General features: G+C 41.7%; 1 protein-coding gene across 1 annotated transcript in view; it reads right to left on the reverse strand.

Moving 5' to 3' along the window:
• The window catches only part of LOC111872254 (myosin heavy chain 95F), a 103,504-nt gene that overhangs the window by 45,893 nt on the left and 29,621 nt on the right, over positions 1 to 27,990 (reverse strand). Inside the window, exon 2 of the mRNA XM_023865964.2 lies at positions 480 to 683. Coding sequence (XP_023721732.1) covers positions 480 to 669 — 190 coding nt within the window. The 5' untranslated portion in view covers positions 670 to 683. The remainder of the gene's footprint in view (positions 1 to 479; positions 684 to 27,990) is intronic.

Consider the following 27,990-nt stretch of genomic DNA (forward strand, 5'->3'; position numbering starts at 1 on the left):
AAATGCCATGACAGTGTTTTATATATTTTCAGCAGTACTAATATCAGAGCACATACGTTGCACCACTTAACATAAAATAATCAGTAACCATGGTAATTTTACAGATTTGTAATATTGCAATAGATCAATTGGATTATGCTTTACATCTGGAAATGTTACCTTCTCATAATCAAACAATTAATAAGTGAATTATGTCAGGTACAGTAATACATATTAATATCTGGTTGAATAAACCAGTTTGAGCATCTAATCACCTTGAATCAATGATATAATCTCATGAATTAATTATAAATGATCACATGTCATACCAAAATAATTTACTAATATTTTCTATCATACTAATTTTTTACATCAAACAAGATTTTCAAAATGAGTTTCAGCATTTATGAATGGAAGACTAAGGATAATGTGGCTGCTGCTGCTGCTAATGATAATGATGATGTCACATAAACATTACTGCCAAATTCAATGGTGCTCACAGTTATCTTCAACATCTGCTTTGTCATGTTGCTCTGCATAGTACACCCTTTCCAAGTTGTAGGTAAGCTTGGAGTGCTTGGAATCTGTAGTAAAAATTGTTGCTTCTCCATTGTGCCCAATGTCATGAATTGTCCCAAGAACAAATCCTTCAACAGGGTCCGGGACCCACACTTTCTGTCTTTCCATCATCTAGTCCACTTTTCCTGCAAATGTTAAAGAATGAAGAAGTTATTTCGCTGGCACATTATCCATGAGTCATTTTTGTAAACAAAATTCATCACTTGTTAGTCTGGGGGGGGGGGGGAATTGGGGGTGGGCTAAAAGGTCAAANCTGTACTTCGTAGCACAGGGATTTCATTATGATGCGGCCATGCTGCTGTAAGCACACTGGAAGTTTCCTTGAACCAGGCTTTCTCAGGTCACTTTCCAAGCCCGCTTGTAGCAATATAAATTAGGGACCTGTACATTAATCTATACAACGATGCAGTGTTGCAAAGTTTTAGCCTTTGCTATGCTTTGCACATTTCAATCCTCACATATACTTCCATGGACATTGACATGACTATTCCCAAGGGAGGGAATCAGAGAACTTAAATTCATGTTTTGGCCATTGAAAAATATTTTTGAAGGTTCAACTTACATTTGTAAAAAAAAGGTAAAGCTATCCCTGTAACAGGTCATGAAGCCCCCCCCCCACCCCCACCCACAGATGGCAGTAAGGATGTCAGCCTTATGAGCCAACCACCCTTTACCCCCCCAGAAGATTCCTGGTACTCACTTCTGTTAGAGGCTGAGTCAACCCCAGGACCATAGTGCAGCTGGAAGGATTAGGTAAATTGAAAAAATCCAATGATCTCATTAGGAACTGAACCTGCGACATTAAGGCTTGTAGCATGGTGCCACACCTTAAATTTGTTGATCTCTATATTTAAAAGTAAGTAACAATGATTTTTCATTCTGAGTTAAAATATTTGGAACAATTATGTATTCTTCTTACTTTTTCCTTGTACATTTTTATTTGTTTTTAAAGATCCAGTGAAGACAGATGCCTTGGCCCCCACCCAATACTGAGAAGTACAGCGTGTCTCAAAAAAAGTGCTGACAAGAAAATATGGATATAAGTGAGAGGAAATAGGAGGAGAATGGAAAAAATTACGTAAACAAAAGCTTCACAATTTGTACTCATAAAAAAAGATCAATCAAAGGCATGTAGCACAGCACATTGGGAAGATGAGAAATACATGCAAAATTTTAATTAGAAAATCCGAGAGGAGAGAAGAAACATATTCTGTAAGATAATATCAAAACAGATTTTAAATATACTGCGTGTCAGTGTATCTGTGTGTTTGTGGGGGGAGGGGATTCATCTGGTTCAAGGCAGTCTGTGACATTCCTTTGCAAACACAATAATGAACCTTAGTCTGTTAATCTATAGACGGACGGCTTAGGAGTAGTCTGTTAATCTATAGTCGGACGGCTTAGGAGTCAACTTATTCAAGAGTTACGTTTCATGCGTTCAATGCACCGATTGCTAGTGTATTCATTGCCGCGGGAACTGCACTAGTCCTGTTTTTCACTTTCGTGGTAACTGTCTATTATGTATGTGTTGTCTCGGAAACGTACATGAACATTTTCCCAGCCAAATGGATAATTCCTTGTCTGGCTCCAATATTCCGTAACTTAGGCAGTGTTTAACTAGCGTTGCTCAGCAATGGTCTGTTCCAGCTTGTTGTCCTGACCACGTGTTTTAACAAGCCGTTATCTAGCAATGGACGCCTGCCATGTTCAGATATTCCGACTTTTAGGCAGCAAGGCACAATACAGTCACGCTCGCCGTGACTCATACGACAGTTAACATATACAAGATACACACCGACATTGCGATAAGCTTTAACTGCACTTGAAGACAATAACGCCCGTTGCCGTTCCCGTACCATTCATCGCAATGGAGCAATGTACTGATAAGCAAGTGTGTGCCATTTACAATACTGTATGTCACAATACTCTGCAGAATACCAGACACAGAAGACCAGTTGGTATAAATTATGGTATGAGTAGGGCCGCGCAATAGCTCAAGCGGTTAGTCGCTGGCTTTCCATCGCGGCGGCCCGGGTTTGATCCTGGGGTCTGGTCAAGTGGGATTTGTGGTAGACAAAGTGGCGCTGGGGCAGGTTTTCTCCGAGTACTTCGTTTCCCCTGTCAATCTTCATTCCACCAATTGCTCCACAATCACCCTCACGTATCATCTGGGGCTGGTACAATAGGCCAGAAGTGGCCGCAGTACAAGAGACTTGGTCCCACCCCACTAGCAATCAAAACAATGGTCTGAGTAAGTAGGATTGTATGCCGAGCAGGATGTGTATTGGCGACGCTCTACACTTGCTCTCGGGAGGTTCGAAATTCGAATGTTGACTAAGACATTAGCTATCGTGACATTTTAAATTGTTCATGGTTTTCATCAATCCCTCCAGGCAAACGAGGACAATATGTCGATTACATCTTTTCCAATTTATCATTAAGCAATCATCCCTCCATTCGACGATAATGCTGATACCATCGTAAAACAAATCACAACATAACGCATGTCTTACCAGGTTTGCAGTACAGTATTTCTTCGGCTATATGTACGCCAGTCGTTGCAATGCGGCGAGTCTGAAATACATATTGTGACGTATTGCGCTATGGAGGACATCCCTTCCCCTGCCAGCGGTGACGTAACAACATCGGGCGCTGTCGCTACTACAGTAACAGGCCAGTCAACACTACATCCCCTCCCCCACGGTGACGTAGCGGGGGATGCCGCGGTTGCTATGTAGCAGTAAACAACTCTTGACAGAGTTGCCCAACGCCTTTGTAAACACGGCGACTAGGCAACAAGTAAGCGAGGCGTTTTCCCGTTTGGCTGAGGGTTTATAAGAGAACCACACTGCCTACGAAGTCAGTTCCCCCGTGTGGAGGCGGGGTCGAATACGTCCACCGTGACCCTGCGAGTAGTAGGAGGCGACGAAAAGGGAAGTCTCAAATCTGAGACAGTAAAATATGGTCGCGAGTCCCAAGAGACTCGGACACGAGAAAGACTGCACTGGCAAAAGCCAGCAGCATATACAAAGGACAGACCCGTCCTCTCGTCAGAGAGGGCGCCCCACAGAAATAAGACCGTAACTGTCAAACAGTAATTAATATGTGGTCATGAGCCCTAGGAGGGTGCTCGACACCAAGACTTACTGACTGATAGGCCGTCAGTCGCTATGTGACTTTGACTTTGAAGGGAAGTCTCAAATCTGAGACAGTAAAATATGTTCTCGAGTCTCAAGGGACTCAGACCCGAGAAAGACTACGCTGGCAAGACCCAGTAGCATGTAAAAAAGACAGATACGTCCTCTCGTCTGAGAGGGCGCGCTACAAAAAACAAAACCGTAACGTTCAACAGTAATAAATATCTGGTCATGAGCCCAAGACGGGGCTCGACACCAGGGCTTACTGACTGACTGACCATCAGTCGCAATATGACTTGCCTTGGACGAAGTCAGTTGAATTGTAGCAGCCGCCGAAGTGAGTTGAACTATAGCAGCAGTCGCGGGAAGAAGACCCGAACGCGTGGTTGGAAGATTTGATGTGATAACTTGTGATACTGCCGATAGCAGTAGTAGTTGTGAGATTGTGAATTGTGTGAGTGTAAGAGCGGAGGTGCAATAAATTCGCTATATCAAATAAGGCGTGAAGTTACTTGTCGCGTGCAATATACCCAACACGTGACAATATTATCTTTGGGCGATGGCTAAGTTGAAGATAACTCTCTTCTGAGATGTGCGTACACGGCGTCACATTACAGAAAAGTTGTCTTCACCGATTATTAGCCTGTCGAGTACGTAAAACCTCAGTAATCCGGAAAAAAACAAAGGTTCCCCCCCCGCCCCCAAGCTTATCCTACAGCGGAGTGTCATATTAATACACACCGTGTTCCCTGTGTTGCGTGTGAGAAGTATGGCAAGAAGTTGCGGGGCAGTGGCTGGACCTGTATTGTGGGAGGGTGGGTAACATACTATAATTAAGGGCGCTGACCAACCCCTACAACATCCTGCAACCTCTAAGTTAGCGAACTCGACTAAATTGAAGAACAAAAGCCAAGTCTACCAACAGGGACGTACGGGTGTAGCAAAATATCTCCGAAATTCGTTAGCCGTTACAAAGAGTGATAGGCCAGCCAGCCGTGGTAAGAGAAGGGTGGAAACCCCGCCAAACGATACGGAAAGAACCCGATCAGTCCTTGTACTCGTACTTTCCCGTTCCATTTCCATCCTTGGTCTTCGCTTCCTAATGTGTCTAAATCAGGTCAACCGTGCTCCCAAAGAGAGGCCCTGTGGCATTCTGGGGATAATCGCCCGCTGTACCTGTGTCTGCCTCTACATTCGACATCATTTTATCTCTGGAGCGTGACACGTGGAGCCGTGCACAGAAGCTACCAACACCGTTACCTGACCTCCCTCCATGACAACGGTTTACAATCTTATTTTCAATGAAACAGAATGAAACCTGTGTTGATTTCTTGCGCTTCCGCAACTAAGATAAATTTCCAACTAAAGCAAGCATCAACTTACTAGAAAACATGGCCACGCCATAGCATAAGCGGTTAAGTCGCTGGTTTCCCACCGCAGCGGCCCAGGTTCGATCCCGGGTCTCATCAAGTGGGATTTGTGGTGGACAAAGTGGCGCTGGGGCGGGTTTTCTCCGAGTACTTCGGTTTTCCCTGCCAATCTTCATTCCACCAATTGCTCCACAATCACCCTCACCTATCGTCTGGGGCTGGTACAATAGGCCAGAAGTGGCCGCAGTGCAAGGGACTTAGTCCCACCCCACTAGTAATAAAAAATACTAGAAAACATAAAACAATTAGTTCGGTTATGCAAGTATCTTACCGTTTTGGCAGTTATTTCCATTTGACACTCGTTTCGAAAAGTAATATGATTCATTAGGGCCTACATCATCAACTACAGAATTTATCAAACACTAAATAAGTCCGGAATATAAAATATATGATGAGCAAATAACTAATTTTATGAAGCAGAATGCATCTTGAGGAATTAACAGTTGGCTCAGTTGGTCAAGAAAATTACCCGCCTGTAATGATCACTGCGCCTATAACAGACCATACCCTCTCAAACTACAGTTCAGGTCCACTTTAATATGCCTGTAATCTTCACATATGCGCATACGTCTCTTTTCCAGCTAAAATTTTGTATATGTGCATTCGCAAACAAGATGGAAAATATGAATTGTCGATTGTTAGTGGTACCCAGGCATACGATTATCTCAAACATGGCCAAAGAGTAATTTTTAACACAAGTGCATGCACAAGTAACACCTCATACATACATACATACATATACTCGTACACTGTACATACGTGGTACACACATGCATACAAGAAATGTAACGTCAATAAATATAGACTTATAGCTGGATCTGATTCAAATATATGGACTTCTAAGATTTTCAAATATGATACAATATCGTGATTAATTTACAGCATGGCCGGGATTATTTGATTTGTTTCAAAATCACGAAATGAGTTCAGACTACATAATCCCGCTGTTCCTCGTGTTACAACGAACTGTCATGTTTCGAATCTCTTCATTAGTCACCACACCTCTCTTCTCGATTGCTTCAATAACGTGTTCAAATACAGATATGTCAATCTCATGTTCATTTATCTTTCGCACGATTTGTATCACTAGATATTTATTCCATAATATAATAAAACGGTTTCCAATAATTCCTCCCCTGTCTATAAGGGCAGCAAATGTATTTGGCAAGTACAATGGTAGTTAAACTGTCGTTACAACGCCTACGGGTATGACAAAAAGAAAACGCATAAGGCAATGTAAGTTACAGCTAGAAATAAGTAAGTTTATTAGGCTTGTGTTCTGGCGGAATTTATGATACTTGAAACAGAATCTTATCAGAAGTTCTGGAATATAACGCCGTGTAACCCGCTGAAAGTCAACCGGCATTTCGGTTGAATATGTCGCCTCCACCTTCAGGGCCGAAGAATAGGCCAAATAAGTAACAAGGGTGAAAGCAGGTGGCAATCAAAGATGGAAATACCATGTTCTTCCGAAACGTCAGTTTACTTTCAACGGACTACATGGCGTTATATACAAGAAAATATAACTCATCATACCTACCGCTGTGAGATTGTCCTGCGTGGCCAAAGAGTATATCCTTTTACGTAATTGTTAAACAAAAAACAAAATCCTTGGCTTTTAGTCCGCAAGCGAACTATATCCGACCGAGCGACCGCTGTTTGTCGGCGAAGTTAGTGTCAACTTTCTTGGAGAGAGGGTGTCGCGTGGTCAGCGCAACGGATTCCCACGGTCGTTAATCTTTTCTTTAAATGAAATGTTTTATACTAGAGAAACCATCGTTTTTCTGTGTATTTAATAACGTTATATCAACTCCATAGCATCAAAAGCCTGAGGGAACATAAATGATGAAGTGAGAAGAATCTGGAAGGAAGCGGTCGTGGTATTTTAGCATGATGCCTAAGAGGACTGAGGAAAGGCACGGAAAATTTGGAATGATAGTCGGTATCTTTATCGAGATTTTAACCGGTACCTCTGGAATATGAAGCAATTCTATCGCTGTAAGGCGATGAGACGTGAACGTATCTTACTTGTATTTATTGTCAGATGTCACTGTTAATCAGTTGTCAAGGAAACAGATAACTGACAGAAAGCAGTCTTCTGGGATGTGGCGCCGTATAGATAATGTGTTAATCGATGTTTCGGAGGAACGTATCGCCTCCATCTTCAGGGTAGAAGAAAGAAGAAGAAACTCCGCAAGCGAGGAACCGGCGTGAGCAAATGCTCACCGCGTTTCCATCGCCGTGAAATCCTCAAAGCTTACAAACCGATCAGGAAACTGAAATCTGATCCATCATCTTGTTCCGTGTGTGGCTGTTCTGGGTGTTTCTGCAGAAGCGGAAGTTTGCTGCTGGCGGCCGGCCATCGCGGTCACTCGTGGTGAGTCCCACGCACAAAGTTAGAATAAAAAAGGAGGCTGCACTATAATATTATGAACAGTTAATTAGGTCAGTTATTACTGATTGCTTTTTATTTTTAAAGCAATATCACGATCAGTATCTATACATGGATATTTTGCCTCACAACATCTTAGATTTGACACTAACACGCGTTCGCCCATCTCTCGTTAGTTGTCTCTGCAGAGAAACAGATATCCTATCTGAAATGCTGCTGTAAGTTAGGTAACATATTAAGATATGAGAAAAAATTAAATAAAAGTCTCAAGTACAATGAACTTAAATGACACGTTTACTGCCACTATTTCGCTCTCTTGCAAGCGCTTTCCATTCACTGACTAATCCGGCAGTATTGGTTGTAATCATCATGAATTCATTCCGCGTGAATAATTCAAAGCCAGCCAACCGGCACATCCACCGTGTCAGGCAAGACAGGCAACTTTCAGCTTCCGTTCTTGATCCGGCCTTTCAAGAGCTACACGATTAGTACGGCTGTAGTCATATACCTGCATTATCCATGCCGATAACATCCAACGAATTGGTGGTGTACTGTGATTTCTATGAGAATTAGCGATAGACACGTTAATCATTAATCATTCCATTCATGCAAAACGTTCGAAATAGGATAGATCAACAGCTGACTTGCCGTTCGCAACTTTATCAAATTCGAATACTTAAAGGGAGCTGAGGGGATATTAATTAATTCATAGGATATTTCGAAATTTCTGCTACTTGTTGTGCAAAGGCGCAGGACTTGGACTGCGGAAGGAGAATATTTCAGAACAAAGTAAAGTCGAATATTCTGAGCTAAGTGGAGGGCATTGCCGGTCACGGTAGCCGAGCGGTCTAAGGCATGCACTCTCTTCGCTTGCTCGGAAACCGAGATCGTGGGTTCGAATCCCACTCAGGGCATGGATGTTTGTGTGCGTTTTTCTGTGTTTGTATACAGGTAGAGGCCATAGTGCGGCTGGAAGAATTAGGTCAATTGAAAAAAATCCAATGACCTCATTGGGACTTGAACCCGCGACCTTCCGGCTTGTAGCATAGCCCTTCAACCAACTACGCTATTGCGTGCTCCTAGAATTGTATTATAATTTTCCTTTTATTTATAATGAAGAAGCCATATCTAAAGGGGGGGGGGAAATAATAACTTACATGGTAATGAACGTATGTTGTTTTTAACGGTGTTCGATTATACAGTATAATTATATTAGTTTCAGAAAATCGTTGGGCCGCTCAGGCAGAAGAGTTTCACGATCCTCCTGTCTAGTCCTGCAGCTGTGATTCTGACTGCTACTAGAAGGGACAAACCTATAGCCCAATACATTAAACTTACAGCAGATGCTGGAAAAGCTTGTTTCTATCCACGCATTCCTATCACTTCCGTATAAAGTGTATATTCACGCGCTGCAGTTCTCTTCTTTCAGAAGGACAGTAAACTTGAACCATCGTTTTCATGTGAAAGGCGTCTCAGGAGTTTCCGAGAAGAATGATGAATCTTAGCGCTGAGTTCATACAATTTCTCTTCAGCGAGAATTCGTCGATTCGATTCGGTTCCTTCGCTTCTACAACAATTTCAGGAATCTCACTTCACCGTCCCTGTTCAACTTCATTCAGACGTTAAAATTCACATTTCGAAGGCACTTTGTCTCTTAATATTATTTATTTAACACTAAATGTTTCGGCCTAACTGGCCATCATTAAATGTATAAGACTGCAGACGAAAACTGCTACTCTGTTGTTACGCTGCTGTATTCTATATTTTACGAATAATTCAAAATGGTTATAAAATATTTTAAATTATTTTTCTAGAGTATTATATCTTGGATACTTTTGATTTGCACATATGTGAACAACTATAAACAGCACAAAGGAAAGAAACCAACAAACAAACAAAAATACGCCAGACCCACAACATATGTACACAACAAGTTTTTTTTTTCAATGGCCCTTCCAGTCCATTCAGGGCCCTGGCCTCTTATTCAGTTCTGTGATCATTTTTCACAGCCGGTTGGAATCCTCGGACGAGTGATCAGCCCATCGCAAGGCCGCTACCTACACACATGACGACACAAATACAGAATAAACGCATACACAAACCGAACATTCATGCCTTGAGTGGGATTCGAACCCATGATGCCAGCGTCCTAGCTAGCGAAGAGAGTTCATGCCTGAAACCGTGCGGCCACTGTGAACGGCGCACAACAAAAGTAACCGAGGCATAATAATATAAAAATTAACTTAAAACAATATATAATAATTTTACATTATTCATAAAATGCAAAATACAAGAGCGTAACAACAGAGCAGCAGTTTTCATTTACAATCCTACACACCTGACGATGGCCAGTTATGCCGAAACGTGTAGCTTTAAATAGTAATAATAATAATAATAATAATAATAATAATAATAATAATAATAATAATAAGTGAAGTGAGAACGCTAAAATTGGAATACATAATGCAACAAAATTCTGCAATGCAATTGTGTTCCAGTTTTTTCAGTAAGGATGAAATCGGTGTTAGGCTCAACAGCTTCTTAGGAATATCAACAACAACAACACAGGGAATTTTCGATACCTGCTATAATCTGAATAAATTCTTTACGTAATTTATGAGGCCACAGAATTGCCGATACCGCCAGCACTCCCATCTCCGGAACTGACCAGACGGCAGGATCGTCGGCCTCTTGCACCTGAGCTGCCCAGTGGTGTGCAGCAAACACTAAGATGATCGTACAATTCGTATTTACCAGAGCAATATTTATTAAATTTATACCTCCACTCCCCTACTTCTTCAGGCATAATGCTTAACTAATTAAGCGCAGCAAAAGCTTTACCTTCTAACATTTATTAAATTGTACATAATTAACTGATAAACAATGATCACTTTATGTTCCCCCTTAATTAAAACATTTATCTGAAATTACTTTGCTCGTTTGTTTCAGCTGGACACATTCATCGAAGTAAGCCTGTATCACGCATTACGACCTGAGAACTGCACTTTAGATTAATCTTACTGATGTAGAATTCGATGCACTAAAAGCAGGAATAAGCCGATCGCGGTAGCCGCGCGGTCCAGGGCATGTACTGTCTTCACTCGCTCGGAAGCCGGGATCGTGGGTTCGAATCCCACTCAAAGCATGGAGGTTTGGTATTTGTATGTGTTTATTCTGTTTTTATGTTGTCCTGTGTTTAGGTAGAGGTCTTGCGACGAACTGATCACTCGTCCAAGGAGTTCTACCATCTGTAAAATGATCATAAAACTGAAAAATCAGAAGACAGGCGCCCATGAGGGGCTGGAGAACCAGTGAAAAATAAAAGCAGGAATAAATTGTATAGATTTCACAGTTCACATACATGAAATTTACTGCGAATTTGAAAGCTCTAATAAACAGGAGATATGACGTTTTATTTTATGTTAAATTTCTGAGACTGATATTCTGAATGGCTGAATAAACACAGGTTGACTGGATCTAATTTATGGAGATTTTAAGAACGCAGCTACATATGGAGTGTCGATGCAGCTGTGTCTCAAGCTCTAAGTTCTCTTGTTATCAGTAGTTAACTTGCATACCTGAGTTTGTCTGTCATCACTTCACAGTACTGCTCCTAGTTTTTCTAACATCAGAACACGCTCAGGAATTAACTGACATCATTCGGTTATCAACCGTATGCAGGAACGCGCGCTTGGCATAACTAACACCTGGCCCGTGAAGAATTAACGGCGACTTCGTCTAGTTTTGTCTAAATTACACAAGTCTACTGTTGCGCAAAATGGCACATCAGACTTTGTCTGTATAAACTAGGGCCAGCTGTCAGTAAAATGAGTGACTAAGGGTGGTACGATCGGAGTTCGATTCCTAGCAGGTTCAGAGACTCTCAACTTCGTCAGGACGCCCAGATCGAGTCTGGAACACACCCAGCATCATTTCTCCCTTGAGTAAAGTGACCGAAACGTGGTGCTCATCACCACAAACATCCAGTGACGAAGTTGAGAATGCGAAGTGCCATGNGGCAACATTCAAACAGATCTATGTTACGGAAACAGAATTTTGGAATAAGTACTAGAATTAACTATTACGTCTATTTTCAACCTCCGTGTTAGGGGTTGTTCATTAATGTTCATATTCCATAAGAACGGAAAATTATTTGAACAGTTTGTAAGGTAAAAGGTAAAGTTGTCATGTGCTTAATTAATTAAGCACCACGCCATAAAGATGTATGGTGGAGTGAAGGTATAGCTCCACGATTCTTGGCCTCAGCACTAGACGGAGGTGAGTTGTCACATCTACGGCCCGGATACTTTACCCCTGAGGAAACAGAACACATTACCTAATGGATATGAGGCTGGTTGAGTCCCAGAGCCGGTCTGGGCACTGCTGAGAGGAGGAAAATCTGTTGTCCTTGCGAGAATCGAATCCCGGTCGTCCAGTCCGAAGCTCGTCATTACCTACGGAGCTAGTTTGTATCTATCAAAATATCAGTACAACGTAACTGGTTCAGGCTCAGTATTCCTATATTTTTTGTGAACGAAAATAAGGCATAATCAGGCTCAGCGTATACACCTGCATGGCTGTAGTGCAGTAGATACAGTACCTCAACGTTAATACGTGATTTATGGATGCAGACCAAGAAGTCTCCACGTCCATTAGGATTCCACTCTACTGCATTCATCTCTTCAACAAAGGTTTGTGACTTATGCAACTGCGCTCTATTAGAAACTTGTAAGAATGAATCGCACTGAATTCAGACAAAAGCAGATTTACTGTGTGTATTTACAGCTACACTTAATCTCCGACCAATACGAGTTCTACCAACACAAATTCAGTTTCACGCGGTTTTCCCCACTAACACGGCTATTTTTCGGTTTAACGCTATTTATCCACAGCTTCTCCAATATATTTCATTTCATTATTCCTTAAGGGAAATTCGTGTCCGACGAACACAATTTCGCTTGACAGAAAATGTTTCAGGAATACATGTATCGTGTTAATCGAGTGCTGCGTACACTAAAAGGTCATACGGCTCAGAGTCTCCAACCCAACACATAATTCGACAGACAATAGAATCCATGGAAGCATGGCTGTCTGTTTTCAAGGTTTGTGAACACGTACTTCATAATACATGCAGGAACGCGCGCTTGGCATAACTAACACCTGGCCCGTGAAGAATTAACGGCGACTTCGTCTAGTTTTGTCTAAATTACACAAGTCTACTGTTGCGCAAAATGGCACATCAGACTTTGTCTGTATAAACTAGGGCCAGCTGTCAGTAAAATGAGTGACTAAGGGTGGTACGATCGGAGTTCGATTCCTAGCAGGTTCAGAGACTCTCAACTTCGTCAGGACGCCCAGATCGAGTCTGGAACACACCCAGCATCATTTCTCCCTTGAGTAAAGTGACCGAAACGTGGTGCTCATCACCACAAACATCCAGTGACGAAGTTGAGAATGCGAAGTGCCATGCATTCAAATACTTTAGCACGGAGACAACCTTACCAGACTCTACCCTCCTACATTTCGAAATCAGAACACTGATTCCAATTCGTCTGCCTCACATCACATATCTGCCACCTGTTCGTAAACCCAAGGTTTCTCTCCTTGACTTCAAATTCCAGTTATATTGTGGTGAATTCATGTCCTTCCAGCCTTTCGATGTGCTCAATCATTGATCTCCAGTGATTTCTATATCACACGTTCTTTCACGTTGTGCCGTAACTATCTCTTCTGCTTTTGACACCACACTTCTAAAACGTTTCGTTTCAGCAGTCTGGAGTTTACTTTTATGTCTGTTTGTGAAGTCAGATCCAATCGCGGGAGAGGACAATGTCTGAAGACGCAGAGCCTGCCACAGTGACGTGACTTGGGCATCAATTCCTAACAACACCAAGGAAGCTGAAAAGCTTGACAGGAACCCTATAAATTGCCAATAAAATGGGCTGTGGTGTATCAAAACCCGTAGAGGAAGCAGGCAGTAGGCTTTGTTTTGCTTATAAAGGAGACTAATGCTTCTCAGATGTGGTTTATTTCCCCGTAGCTGCATCAAATTAATTACATAAATTCCATTTCATACAAAAACAATTTCACTTCGTACAAATTCTCTAGAAGCACATAGTTGCTAGCAAAAGAACTGACTACGTGGCCACGATTGCCAATTTATATTGACAATAATTTGATTTTCTTCATATATCCAGTACCATAATATATTTCCCGAATCGATGATGGAAGATAGAAATTTTGCTCATGCCTAAACATTTATGTCAGCCACGGTGTTATAATTGCAGGAAAATAAACACAATGTCGGCATATCTCTTGGTGACGTTATATTCATAACGAGTATCACGAAGACTGTTCAAAGCTATTAGGAAGTGGGATAAAGGAAATAGACGAAAAGTCAGTTTGGGGTTAATTTTGAGAGACTGTCTATCCAAGTTTCGGTACCGAAATTTAGAGATCGTAATAAGGCCTGATCACCAAATACGATCAGGAAGATCTTTACAGCTTTCTACCTCACTTCGCCTTCGTGTATCTTATCACTGCCCTTTAATGTTAAGTGAAGTCTTGGCAACTGTCAAGTAGGAATGAAAAGAATTGCAATATGCATATACAGGCTGTAAATAAATATATTTATTATTATTATTTGTGACTTGAAACTATATAAATAATCTTCCAATCACTCTTACTTACTTACTCATGGAGCTGAGCCCTTCTGGAGGAGCCGCCAATTCTGCAGCTACTCAAGAATTTCCCAGCATTTTATGGAACCCGAAGGTTCATCACCGTGTTCACAAGACCCCTCCACTGGTCCTTATCCTGAGCCAGATCTATCCAATCCATACCATACAATCCTATCTCTCTAAAATCCATTTTAATACTGTCCACCCACCTACGCCTTGGTCTTCCCAGTGGCCTCCTTCCTTCTGATTTTCCCACCAATATCCTACACGCATTCCTCGCCTTCCCATTCGTGCTAATTCCCTGCCCACCTCATCCTCCTTGACTTGGAGAAGAGTACAAGTTATGAAGCTCCTCACAAAAGAAAATCTACAGTTGCTTCGCACAGTTATAGATCACTTAAACTCACCTGCCTTCAGTCACAGATACATTATAAAGTTTATAATGTTCCTTGAATTGGTAGTAACCATTCCTTATAGCTAACCCAAACCTCATAAGTTTGTTCAACGGTAAGTTTTGGCTAGAACAGTCATGAAACAAACTTGCACGTTTTGGGTCAGTCCGACTTGAGAAGAGAGTGTCCGACTCTTCCGCCTCAGTGCGCGCTAGCAAAAACATCTCCCTGCATTGACTGTGACGACTAACTTTCCCTTGCCTGGTCGTTAAGATTCACATAATTCTTGAGCCAGTTACCTCAAGGAACCTAGCATAGATTTTGCCATAAACTGATTTCAGTGTTCGTTGAGGAAAATAAAATTACCAATTTCAATTACAAAGTCCAGCTTTTCTTGCAGCAATAAAAGCTGTTATTTTTCTGAATTCTTTATTATTCTTCGCTATCAAAATAGTAAAATATATAATTATTAGATTATCATAAGAATTATTTCTAACAAAATCACATGGCTTTACGAACTATTATGTGTCTTCCCCTTAGGTTTGATTTCAGTGCTTTCAGCACGAGTTTCAACACTTTCTTTATGATCCTGTTGGTTGGAGTTGAGAGTCAGGCTAGGCTTGTCGGTCTCGTGGGGAAAAAACAAGAATCCATGGTTCTGATTTGAAAACATATAAATAGACCGAGAAACAGATGACCGGCTAACATTAAAATTCGCATAAAGGAAAAACGCTGTTGCGGATTAATTTTACGAGTATGCAGTAACGATGATTAACTCTACTGAATGCTAGGCAGTCTCGCAAATGCACCCCTCTCTCAATATCAAGACAGGTTTGAGCCTCTTCTTAGTGCGATAAGAAAGCGGCCTCCGTAGTCTAGGGGTAACGTTCCCACCTCATGACTCAAGGTACGCGGGTTCAAACCGGGCGGAGGTCGTGGAATTTTTAAGGGCGGAAAAAATCAGGGAACAAGTCCTCCGGGAGGGACTTTAAGCCGTGTGTCCCGTGTCGTAGATTTACGGCACGTAAAAGATCATCATGTCTCCAGGAGACCTCTGAGCAAAATTAGGCAAAGTTTCCCGCCCAAGTAGTTTCCAATTCCTCCGGTAGATGGGGAAGTATCGGGGGACCACTGCCAGAGAGGTGGCCGACCTCGCTGGCAGAATGGAGCTCATAACACGCACAAGTACCGATAGGGTATGGCGACAGTAGAAATTAAAGGGGACGCACAATAGACCAATAACTGGTCTAAGTGCATGGAGAAACCACCCCCTCTAATAATAATAATAATAATAATAATAATAATAATAATAATAATAATAATGCGATAAGAAACTGGGATTTCTGTCATCAGTCTCTGAAGATCTGAGTTATTTTGACATAAAACTGAAATGACTGGAGCATATTTTTCCTGACAGTTTCTCCATCAGTCCTTCGGAAGTTCAGCACGAGCAATGATCCATGAAATAGCAAAACAAGCTTCGGGCGCTGCATAATTTCTTTGATGAACGAAGAAAGTAGTTTTCTGACCACGTAAGTCTGATTTAAGCGTAGAGTGCTTGTTCTTACGTGATTCTGATTTGAAGGGAATTCGGACGAAACTTTCATGTTTCTTTCCGTATTGACGTTTTGAATTACTGCCTTTATGGTGACACCGCGATGCATTGCAGCTATGGCACAGAGCTTTTCCAATTTTATTGATGTATACAAAATATTATTAACATTTCGGGTTTTCTCTTGATATTTTCGTTTCTTATTACGTGATGTATTTCATAAGTTACTTACATGGCAATTTGATGGAATTTATTAACAAATACACTCCAGCAAACAGAAAAAAATAATCCGTGCACGACAGATAAATTGTAACAACTGCGAGACAAACAGTACAGGCGCACGATACTGAACACAAACAGTCCTTGATCCGCAAATCCTCGCGTTGCAGCACTAGCAATTCATATGCATTCGCTTAGTGTCGCAGAGTGTGACTATGCACGCCAAAGTGACGCTTGACAATTAACACAACCGATGTGAAGTTGCCTGTAATATCCTGTTCACCGCTACTTTTACCTGGCCACCCTGCTAGTGGGTAATGCATTCGTGGGACGAGCTGCACAAACATGCAGTTCCACAAACATATGCTCATATGGTGGGTCCTCGTAAAGCTAGAATCGCATCTTTAAAATCAACAGAGATGGCGTAGTGTAGGTGTTTTGGATGCACAATACAGTATATATACATACATTTTGTAATCCATTCATAAAAATATGCTGATATTTTTCACCTAGTCATACTAAGGTCTCAGAAAGAGCCATATGCGGCTCGCGAACCACAGTTTGGGCACGTCTGTACTATACACAATCAATCGATACATTTCCGTCAACAGCTCTGGTTCGATTTTTCAGAGGAATAATATTCTACAATTCTTATTAGAGATTAAAACGTGTTTCATTATCAGTCACGACCAATTCTGTAACGCAATGGCGCCTCGCCTGACTCAGACACCTGCATCCACAGGAAGCCTCAGAAAGGGCGAAATAAGAGGATTAGTTTCCTGCGTTGGAGTGTAAGAGAAGTGGCCCATAAATATTGGCAGTGACCTAGAAAGACTACTGCAAACTCTGCTGAAGTGATATATGGTCCTTATATTCACTTACGCATATTCACATAACCACTGCACACTGCAATGAAAAGCTGAAGTAAGACATGAAATATCGAAAAATAACGTGCCGTTTATCTAACGACGTGGAAACAGGAAATAAGAGAACGTAAATGGAACTTCAACATAAAATGTGTAATAATTTCAACTTGAAAAGCAAATGCTAATATGATAATTAAGTAGAAAAACATAAGTACGAGTAGATCTTACTTGTATACGAGATTTAAAAGTTGTAATACTTTTATTTCAAGTCATATGAGAACTTGTAAGAACTCGAACAAATACAGCGAAATCCCTGAAAAAGACTGATATTTGCCGTAAAAAGAATACACAGTTATGGGTGTAGTCAATGGTATCAGTAGAGTGTGGGGTGCCGTTGTATACAGAGACAAATACCTATTAAATTGATATATAAAAATATTTGTTGTAGTTGCACAAATTATATAGACAAACTTGTAGAACTGAAGGACGCAGGCTGAAGACATATAACAACAACAACAACAACAACAACAACACTACTGCTTGCAACACACACACATATATCGCTATATCTTCTTATATAACCTTGAGTCTGGCCTATAGAAAATAGACCCGTTGCCTAAAGACGGACGTCTACTGTTGTCAAGTATTTTATTAGGTTTTACCTAGCAACCAATGGATGGTTCCTAGCCTGTGATTGGCTAGAACTTGATTCACTGTGGGTGGTTCCCACAGTAGCAACTGCCGATTATTTGAGTGTTTAACGGCAATTCTTCAGTTGCACTTTCTATGTAACTTCCGGTGCAGGACTCCCTCTCAATACAGAGTCCCATCGAAATCCATTCAGCAGTTTCAGTAATTAAACATCCCGACAGACAGACGGACAGATAAAACTTCCTAATTGTTCATTTTGCGCGTTCGGGGCAAAATAAGTATAATAAAACTATCCATTCAGTGGTCATTACCTTAAAATTTANGAGTATTTAACAACTGTGAGAACCATCAGCCAGTCGTGGCATAACACCCAACGTGAAGCGATAATGTGCTGTCACGGGAGCAAAATGCTATACAGAAATGAAGTACTGAAATAACGAATATTTCGCTATTCTCAATGTCATCAATTCTGTGTATTTCATGACGCGTATAAGAATTCCTGCAAACAGTGGAAACCAAAGTGAGCATGCCAGAGCATTCAGTGCTTCCTTGACTTCCATACAGATCTTCATATTTCATGTTCCGTTTTGATTACGAGAGTGAAAACCCTGTTACGTTGAGTTTTATGTTGAACAATCTTAAATAAATAAGAAATTTATTGTTCTCCTCCGAAGAAATAAATTACTATGGCCTTAGAACAGGGAGGTTTGATGCTATCGTCTGCCTCTTCACTCGCTCATGAAGCTGAGCAATTCTTGAGAAGCTGCCAACTGTGCAGCTACTCAAGAATTTCCCAGCATTTTATGGAACCCGAAGATTTTATTATCGTGTTTACAAGAGCCCTCCAGTGGTCCCTATACTGAACAAGATCAATCCAATCCATACCATTAAATCATATTTCTCTGAGATCCATTTTAATATTGTCCACCCATCTACGCCTTCGTCTTCCCAGTGGTCTCTTTCCTTCTGGTTTTTCCACCAATATCTTATATGCATTTCTCCTCTATTGTCTGTCTCTTACGGGTCTCATCATTTCCGACTAAAATCCTGGGAGATGAAGTGGCCCGATTGAAATTTCAGTCGCGTAATAACTGAGTTTATGCACAGAAAGTGAGCATACCATAATGCTCTGAACAAAGCGAAAACAAATGCTGCTACGTTATGACCACTGTGGGACGGCAGAAGACAAAACGGTATGAAGCGCATCTCAGCCGCCTTCCGGCAACGGTCGTATTGTGCCCTGCCTATAAGGTGAGGGCCACGAGGAGAATATGTGGGCACAAGACGGAGAAAACTGCATAACGAGTTGATTTGTAATTCATATTCTTATTTTTTTCCCCCTTGGCGCTACAGCCCCAGGGGGCCTAGGCCTACCTCCATGAACTTCTCCGTTCACTTCGGTTTTTCTAGATCTTATACATTCGGTAGGACTCCTTGGGCGGGTGATCAGCTCATCGCAAGGCCTCTACCTGTACACAAACACAGAAAAACACACACAAACATCCATGCCCTGAGTGGGATTCGAACCCACGATCCCGGTTTCCAAGCGAGCGAAGACAGTGCATGCCTTAGACCGCTCGGCTACCGTGACCGGCTCATATTCTTGTTAGGGTAATCAAATTAAGAAAGACAAATCATGTGGCACAAATGGAGATAAGAAATGTACATACAACTGTCGGAAAATATGAGACAACTTGTGAGATCTAAGAATAGATGGAAGGATAATTTTAATGTGGATCTTAAAGAAACGGGGAATGAGAGTGTGGACTGGATTTCACTCGCTTGTTAATCTCAGGGTTCAATAAAAGGGCAAAATTTCTTGACAACGATCTCATCGAGGATTCTCCATGGAATTACAAATCTCAGAATTTGAATATCAGACCGCTTAAGACTGAAAAGGATAGTGAAAAAACTAATTAGTGAAGGGAAAGGTGGAGAAGGATAACACATGAGTGACAGATACAAAATAACTGAATGACCACAATTAGATTTCAAGCTGACGATGTTTTTCAGTGTAACGTTCACAAAGGGCCTAAGCATGCCGGAAGAACTGTGAAGCTGCTCAGCATAATGCTCTACGCATGTCTTTTTGCCATTAGGTTGTTCTCCCATTACATATGATACTAACATTCAGAAGTACTGAAGTACGCTTTCCCTTCTAACTCATGTTGCCACATTTAATTTTCACTGAGGTTCCCATTCCAGTCATGAAAGAATAAATGAAAACTGTGAAATACAGTACAACAATCCCTTGACTACCACAGTAATTGGTTTTACGTACAGGCGGTTTTCAGTTTTGTAGGCTGACTAAACTGTGTTTAAATGAAACTTATAGTAATGTCCGTATAGCTAAATATAGTCTGATAATTCTCCTACCCAAAATGAAGGAGCTGCTTTATCGCTATTTTTTAAACTTCGCTTGAGAATAAGCCATTAGGAAGGTCCAGGAAAACCAGATGGGACTGAAATTAAATGGGAGAAATCAGCTGCTCTATGCTGATGATATGAATCTACAAGGTGATAACTTAGATAACCATAAAAAAACAGTAAATTTAATTGAAGCTAATAAGGAGGTTGGTCTAGAAGTAAACTGAGAAAACTAAGTATATGTTGCTGTCTCGTCACCAGAATACAGGGCAAAATCACGACATAAAGATAGAAAACACATCCTTGGAAAATGTGGCACAGTTATAACATCTGCGAACGACAGCAACAAGTCAAAATTTGATTCAGGAGGAAATTAAGTGGCTGAATTCGGGTAATGCTTGCTACCATTCAGTCCAGAACATCCTGTCTCCTCGTTTGCTGTCTAAAAATCTAAAAATCAGAATATGCAAAATTATAATTTTGCCTGTGGTTTTGTATGGGTATGACATTTGGTCTCTGACATTAAGGCAGGAAAGTAGACTGAGGGTGTTTGAGAACAGGTTTCTGAGAAGAATATTTGGACAGAAGAGAGATGAAGTGATTAGAGTTTGCAGAAAACTGCATAATGAGAGGCTTCTTAAGTTATACTCCTTGCCAATATAATTAGAATAATCAAGTCAAGGAGGATGAGATGGGCAGGGCATGTAGAACGAATTGGGGCCGCATGAGCACAACAGCAACATTCCTATTAGCTTCAGACACCAGCTCTACAGAGCTCCGAACGAGGCCATGCGAGCTCTAGGAAGACTGGCCGATTATTTAGGAAATGTTACAAAGCGTAGCATTACGAGTATTGGAGGTGATTTTACCTGATACTTTCTCATGAAATAACACTTTTTTAAAGCAGAGTAAGCACTTTGTAAGATGAAACGGTTTGTGATTACATCCGCAAGAACCGGTTTTGTTTGACATCGAGTTTCGCATGGCTGAGTAATTTCTCTCTCTCATGTGAACCATAGCTACTTTTCACTAAATAAATGCCGGGAGCAGGTCGCATCTTCTCCCACGGCATCAGCAATTCTTCCACTTTTCACTATTGTTGATCTTATCACATTTCAGTCTTCTTTGGCTTTCATTTTCTCAGTTAACCCGGTTACCGAGATTTTCTGTATTATAAGAAATTTATGACAGAATCTGAATTATTAAACCCTTACCGTCAATTTAGGGAGGCACGCGGTAGCACTATGTTACAAGCCGGAAGGTCGCGGGTTCGAATACCGATGAGGTCACTGGATTTTTTCAATTGACCTAATCCTTCCGGCCGCACTATGGCCCTGGGGTTCACTCAGCCTCTAACAGAACTGAGTACCAGGAATTAATTAAATAATTTTCCTGTGGAGTAAAACGTGGCTGGCGCGTAAGGCTGACAACTTTACGGCCATCTTTGAGCCGATTGTCTAGANCGATTGTCTATATAATGTGGGACCCTCAACGTCAATGGCCTGTTACAGGGATAACTTTACTTTACTATTTTACAGTCAATTTAAGAAATAATGAAATGTACCTTGACATTTGCAATCGCAATTAATGTGGCTAGGATGAATTGTTCCTTTGACGTCAAATACTAACACAACAGAATGTTTTGTTTATCAAACAATTTTTTGCATTAATTAATTCTGTGATGTGGTAAGTCTGTTTATATGTCGGAATAAATTCAACGTGTTACGTCTATATTTCGCTAACACCAGTTAATCTAAATGAGAGATAGTTGGGTCAATGTCGGCTATTCTGTTTCGTTAAATGAAACGTGAACACGGAGGTCATATTGTTCCTCTAAACTTCAGGCAAGTTTAACGCAACTCAGAATAATTTACTGCCACATTTCTCATACCTACTGTATCAGGTCCCACGCCTTTCTCTCGAAGTTTTCAGCAGTCGTAAAGGAAGTCATGAAAGGTACCAAAAAATCTTCAGTTGTGTGAAGATAAACAGGAAGTACTCCAGAGAACCTACTTCTCCTGTGTCAGCCCGAATTAACGAGAAGTAAGTCTGACTCTTCCGTTTGAGCCTGTGCTCGCAAAATGAAGAAATACTGCAGAACCCCAGCCTAAGAAGAAACTGCACGTTTGATTATGGTTGTGCCTGCTGTCATAAAGATAGCTTCAATAAACAGAACCCCTACATCAATGTAGCATGCATTCGTGACATTTATACAATTTCATTTCTATGTAAAGACTTTTTTCCTCAAACATACAGGTTGTATAACGTAGGATTATTGTAAAGGACGAATTAGAAATGATATGAAAGGGAGCAGTTATGACTTATTTTCATAACTTACTATCCAAACATTTTCATGAATGGATTTAGAAAACCCATCAGAATTCTGTCTCTGGGCTGAGATTCGAAACCGCGACCTGTCAAACACGAAGCAGGAGTCCTACCCACTATACCAAGACCTTCCACTAATATTAAGAATACAACGGAGACAAGGAGAGGAAACACAAATGCTGTCCAGAAAGTCTGCATGACTGATACCATCAATACCTCAAATTTTACACGAACTGAATTTTACCATTTGCCAGTAGTGAAACTCTGCACCGCCCACAAATAACCAATGTTTCTACAAAGTATGCATAAAGGCCGCGCCATAGCTCAAGCGGTTAGTCGCTGGCTTCCCACCGCGGCGGCTCGGGTTCGATCCCGAGTCTGGTCAAGTGGGATTTGTGGTGGACAAAGTGGCGCTGGGGCAGGTTTTCTCCGAGTACTTCGGTTTCCCCTGCCAGTCTTCATTCCACCAATTGCTCTACAATCAACCTGACCTATCATCTGGGGCTGGTACAATAGGCCAGAAGTGGCCGCAGTACAAGGAACTTAGTCCCACCCCACTAGCAATAAAAAAAATGTAATAAATAATTAACATTAAGATGAATATGTATTTCGAGGTACCGTACCAGCATTTACATTGGAATATATAAAATCATGTACAGAACGATAAATGTGCGCGGCACGTCAAAGCTACGCTGGACAATGTTGAGATGCACCGCACACTACGTTTCGGAATTCTACTGTACTTCTACCCTCAGGTTATTTCCATTACAATGACAGACTTTCATTGGTCTTATTTTGGAGATTACTGGGATAAGAACCAGAATCGTTCAAATATTAGGCCAGCCTAACCTTGATAGACGTGAGGCTCTCATGACGTGATTACGGCACGGCCTTCTGGCCTATAACCACTCTCAACTAGCAACCGGTTTCTGCTGGTTTCTTGCTTGCTTACTTCTCGGACTTAAAGATGGATGTGATATATTCCTCCGAAACGTCGGATTCTCTAGGAACTACACAGCGTTTACAACCCTGAACAACGTATTCTTCAATTTAACCTTGCTTGCTGATTACTAGACCACCGGGACCACCACTAATATAACAAAAATAATCAATAAAAACTGACAAGTTTAACGACGTCGTAAGAACAACTGATCACCGAAATGCATATAAGAAGTCTATCTCAGGCAATGACCAACACAAGTGTGGTACAATGAACCTTTCAGGTCAGGAAATGGGTAATGGTCTTGTTCAACAAGGGTCTGTATGGAGCATCACAGCTGCGTCACAGAGAAGCGGCGAAGGAAAATATCTGAACATTTTCCAAACATACACAAACACAAGTCGGAAGGTCGCGTGTTCAAATACCGATGAGGTCAATGGATTTTTTTCAATTGACCTANAGTTGAATCAAGGAAACTCGTTCCAATGACGTAATCTCCGAAAGTTCAGTTTCCCTCTAGACGCAACGATTGCATTACACCATACACACCTTATTAGTCTGGAACGTCGTCTTCTCAAATTTCTCTTCTCCGATTTCACAGAACCTAGAATCATTATCTTTACTGAGCCCACAAATTTCTGCAAGGATTAACGTTATCATTTAACGGAGAGCACATTTTTCTCTCTAACTCCTACATCTCGAAATTNACAAACACCCCGAATGGCTAGGAATTGCAGAGGTTCCCCACGCAATCATGAACAAACAGTTGAATCAAGGAAACTCGTTCCAATGACGTAATCTCCGACAGTTCAGTTTCCCTCTAGACGCAACGATTGCATTACACCATATACACCTTATCAGTCTGGAACGTCGTCTTCTCAAATTCCTCTTCTCCGATTTCACAGAACCTAGAATCATTATCTTTACTGAGCCCACAAATTTCTGCAAGGATTAACGTTATCATTTAACGGAGAGCACATTTTTCTCTCTAACTCCTACATCTCGAAATTATTTAATTTTCTTATAGATAAGCAGTCCTAAGGACACTCAGTCAGCGATAGTCTCGGCTCCAGACCGTGCCATAGCTCAGGCGGGTGGTCGCCGGCTTCCCACCGCGGCGGTTCGAGTTCGAGCACGGGTCACGTCATGTGGGATTTGTGGTGAACAAAGTGGCATTGAGGCAAGTTTTCTCCGAGTACTTCGGTTTCTCCTGCCAATTCTCTTTCCATCGACTGCTCCACATTCATCATCTATCATCCGGGCTGGTACAATTGGCCAATTAGTGACCATGTACCAAGTGGACTGAGTCTCACCCCACACCAAGAAACTAAAAAAAAAAAAAAAAAAAACCTGCAGTTTAAAATGGGAACTCAACTGCAGNCTACCCTGACGTAAGATTGTAGTCGTATTCCTCAGTCCCTGCAGGAAATATTTTGTGGAAAGCAAATCAAATTAGGTGACGATCGCTTCCTTCTGCATTCCTTCCAATTCATTATTTATGAATCAACCTGCCATTTGACGGCATACAGTCTGGGTTACCTAATAAGAGGGTTGGTAAATAAACCACAAATAAATGAAATAACACATCTCAACCGGTATAATAGCTAGGCTACAAGATGGATAATCCAGGTTCAGCTCCCGGAAGAGGCAAGAATTCCCCCTCTTCGCCACCGCGTCGAGACTAGCTCCGAGGCTCACCCCGTATCCCAGGGCAGTGACAGCTTTTAGCCCGAGGTTAAGCGACAGCGGCATGAAGTTGACCACCTTCCTCCATCTAATATTGAGGATGAGAATGCGTGGTGTTATACCTCCACTTCCACATATACGAGTATCTTCATAATAAAGCTAAAGTTATCCCTGTGCTTAACTAATTAAACACTACGTCATGAGGGCGTATGGGAGAGCGGATATATAGATCCAGATTTTCTTGACCTCGGTATTAGTTGGAAATGAGTGACCAGCTTCACGTCCTGCCGCTTTACCGCCGGGGAAAGTGCCCCCCGTACCCATTGGATAGGAGGCTGGGTGGGCCCCAGAGCCGGGCCGGACGACGTAGAGAAGAGAAAATTCTTGACTTTATCGGCATTTGAACTCCGACCCCTCGGTCGTCCAGCCAGTCAACATCTTCATAGTGCAGTTCTTAATTAAGTGCATCGGCTATTTCACTTAACTTTAAGACAATGGAAACATTCCAGACGTTGATAGTGGAAAGAAAATAATGAAAACCGGTGGAAAAAATTGATATCAATTATTCTTCGAGCAAGAGTGAAACACGGTCACTGATAGTGTTTATCTCTATCCTTTCCAAAGTCACATTATGCGCGTGATAACGGTATGGTTGGAATGTTTCCTCGTAAAGTCCAAGAAACAACTTCAAGCTTTTTCCATGCTAAATGATCACTAATTCTACCGATCTGTAAACCTATGTAAAATGTTTTTTAATGCTTGTGGGGCGGGACTACGTCCCTTGTACTGCGGCCACTTCTGGCCTATTGTACCAGCCCCAGATGATAGATGAGGGTGATTGTGGAGCAATTGGTGGAATGAAGATTGGCAGGGGAAACCGAAGTACTCGGATAAAACCCGCCCCAGCGACACTTTGTCCACCACAAATCCCACTTGACCAGACCCGGGATCGAACCTGGGCCGCCGCGGTGGGAAGCCAGCGACTAACTGCTTGAGCTATGGCGCGGCCATGTAAAATGGTTACTGAACTTCAATGACAGCTTACCAATGCACTTAACCTGAAGTGACTGGATGAGACAGCAGGCCACGTAATGAAAAGTACGGAGCAACTCAGCCTGAAGTGCTTTAAACTGTTGAACATATTTAAGAGCGCTGGGTTTCAAATACAGCAGAGCCCGGTTGTACTTGCATGTTATTCGTGCTTCTCTCAGTTCCGCAAGTAACGATGGGTTAATATAAAAGATCTTTCAGGATACCTTAACTCGGAAAACCGTATTCAAGTGAGTTCCACGCCTGCTTTGATTCATGAAGTCCCGTGTTCAACTCTCTGCCCGAAGACTAGCTATCGTGACCAAGTTCTTCCAGTTTTTCTCAGTCACACAGCCAAATGCCAGGATACTGACTCAAATTAGGCTACTTCCGCCTCCGTCCACATCCTTTCCAATTCGTTATTGCTGTCATCTTACCATCTGACGCTTTACAGTCTGAGCTACTGATAGCGCTGATAAATAAATCGCAAATGTCATTAAAATTGCGGAGCGGGTACACAGGATAGGTAATAAGGAAATTACTTTCAAACCACAGATTTGCAAATTCAGCTGCAACAAACACGGTGGCTGTGCAGGAAACTTTTAAGAGCCAATTGGTCAAATTTTAGATAGCCGTAATGAGAAACTTTAAGGCCTATCTATCTATCTATCTATCTGTCTATCTGTCTGTCTGTCTGTCTGTCTATCTATCTATCTATCTAGCTATCCATTCATCTATGGCTCTACAGTACTTTGTTGGACTTCCGCCGCTTTGTCAGTTTCATGATTTTTACACAGTCCCTAGCACTCCTTTGACGGGGGATCAGCCAGTCGTAATGCCGCTACCTGCATACAGGAGAGCACAAACACAGAATAAACGGAAGCAGACATCCATACCTCAAGTGGGATTCGAAGCCACGGTCCTAGTGTTTGAGCGGGCAAAGACAGTGCATGCCTCAGACCGCGCGGCCACTGTGATCGGAAACTTTAAGGCCAACTAGTCGAAATTATACACACGATTATCAGTTTGCAAGATGATTGATTCTTGGTTCCTCGTAGTTACATCATGCAGATATGACTCGAGACTCGACGTGCTCAGTTCTTCCCAGAATTTCTTGCCTTAAGACCAAACATTAAAAATCCGTTCAAGAGCAGCTATTTGGAGGGCTTTCCTTCAGGTTGCCATTTGCCACAAATTGTGCCAAACAGACAGCCTGAAAATGCAGAGCAAGTCCATACTCATGATTGCCAAACGCAACAACATTCAGGCCATATTTCCACTGTTTCAATTAAATTTAGTTCCAGGCTCCGGTGCGAGCAAAGAATAATAGAGTGGCCGCTGTGTGATGTATTGTCTGTGCATGAGTTGAGCGTGTTTCCGGGCTGACCGGTGGCTCCATCCGCCCTTAATTTGATACACATGAGCAGGGTTCCCATAATACATGGGGCAGCTTTGTTTCCTGTGACTGAGTCGAACCGCGCCTCAGTTCCCATTATCCTGCTCAACACCCTCAACCAAAATAATACTGTAGAGTAATTGTCCAAAGGCGTCTTGTAACTATATCCGTGTGCTGGGTCGCCTGGGACACAAACGTATAATACAAATTCTGCCGAATGTCACGAAATTGCATTCATAAATCTAGATGAACCTATCAAGACAGACTGAAAACTGTCCAGCGACTATATAAAATAAAACGTTCTTCAAAATCAATGTGACCTCTTGATGACAGGAAGTCGTTGCAACCGTGACTTCGGTTCAGCTGC

Source organism: Cryptotermes secundus, unplaced genomic scaffold, assembly GCF_002891405.2.
Source record: "Cryptotermes secundus unplaced genomic scaffold, Csec_1.0 scaffold941, whole genome shotgun sequence".
Classification (NCBI taxonomy): Eukaryota; Metazoa; Arthropoda; class Insecta; order Blattodea; family Kalotermitidae; genus Cryptotermes; species Cryptotermes secundus.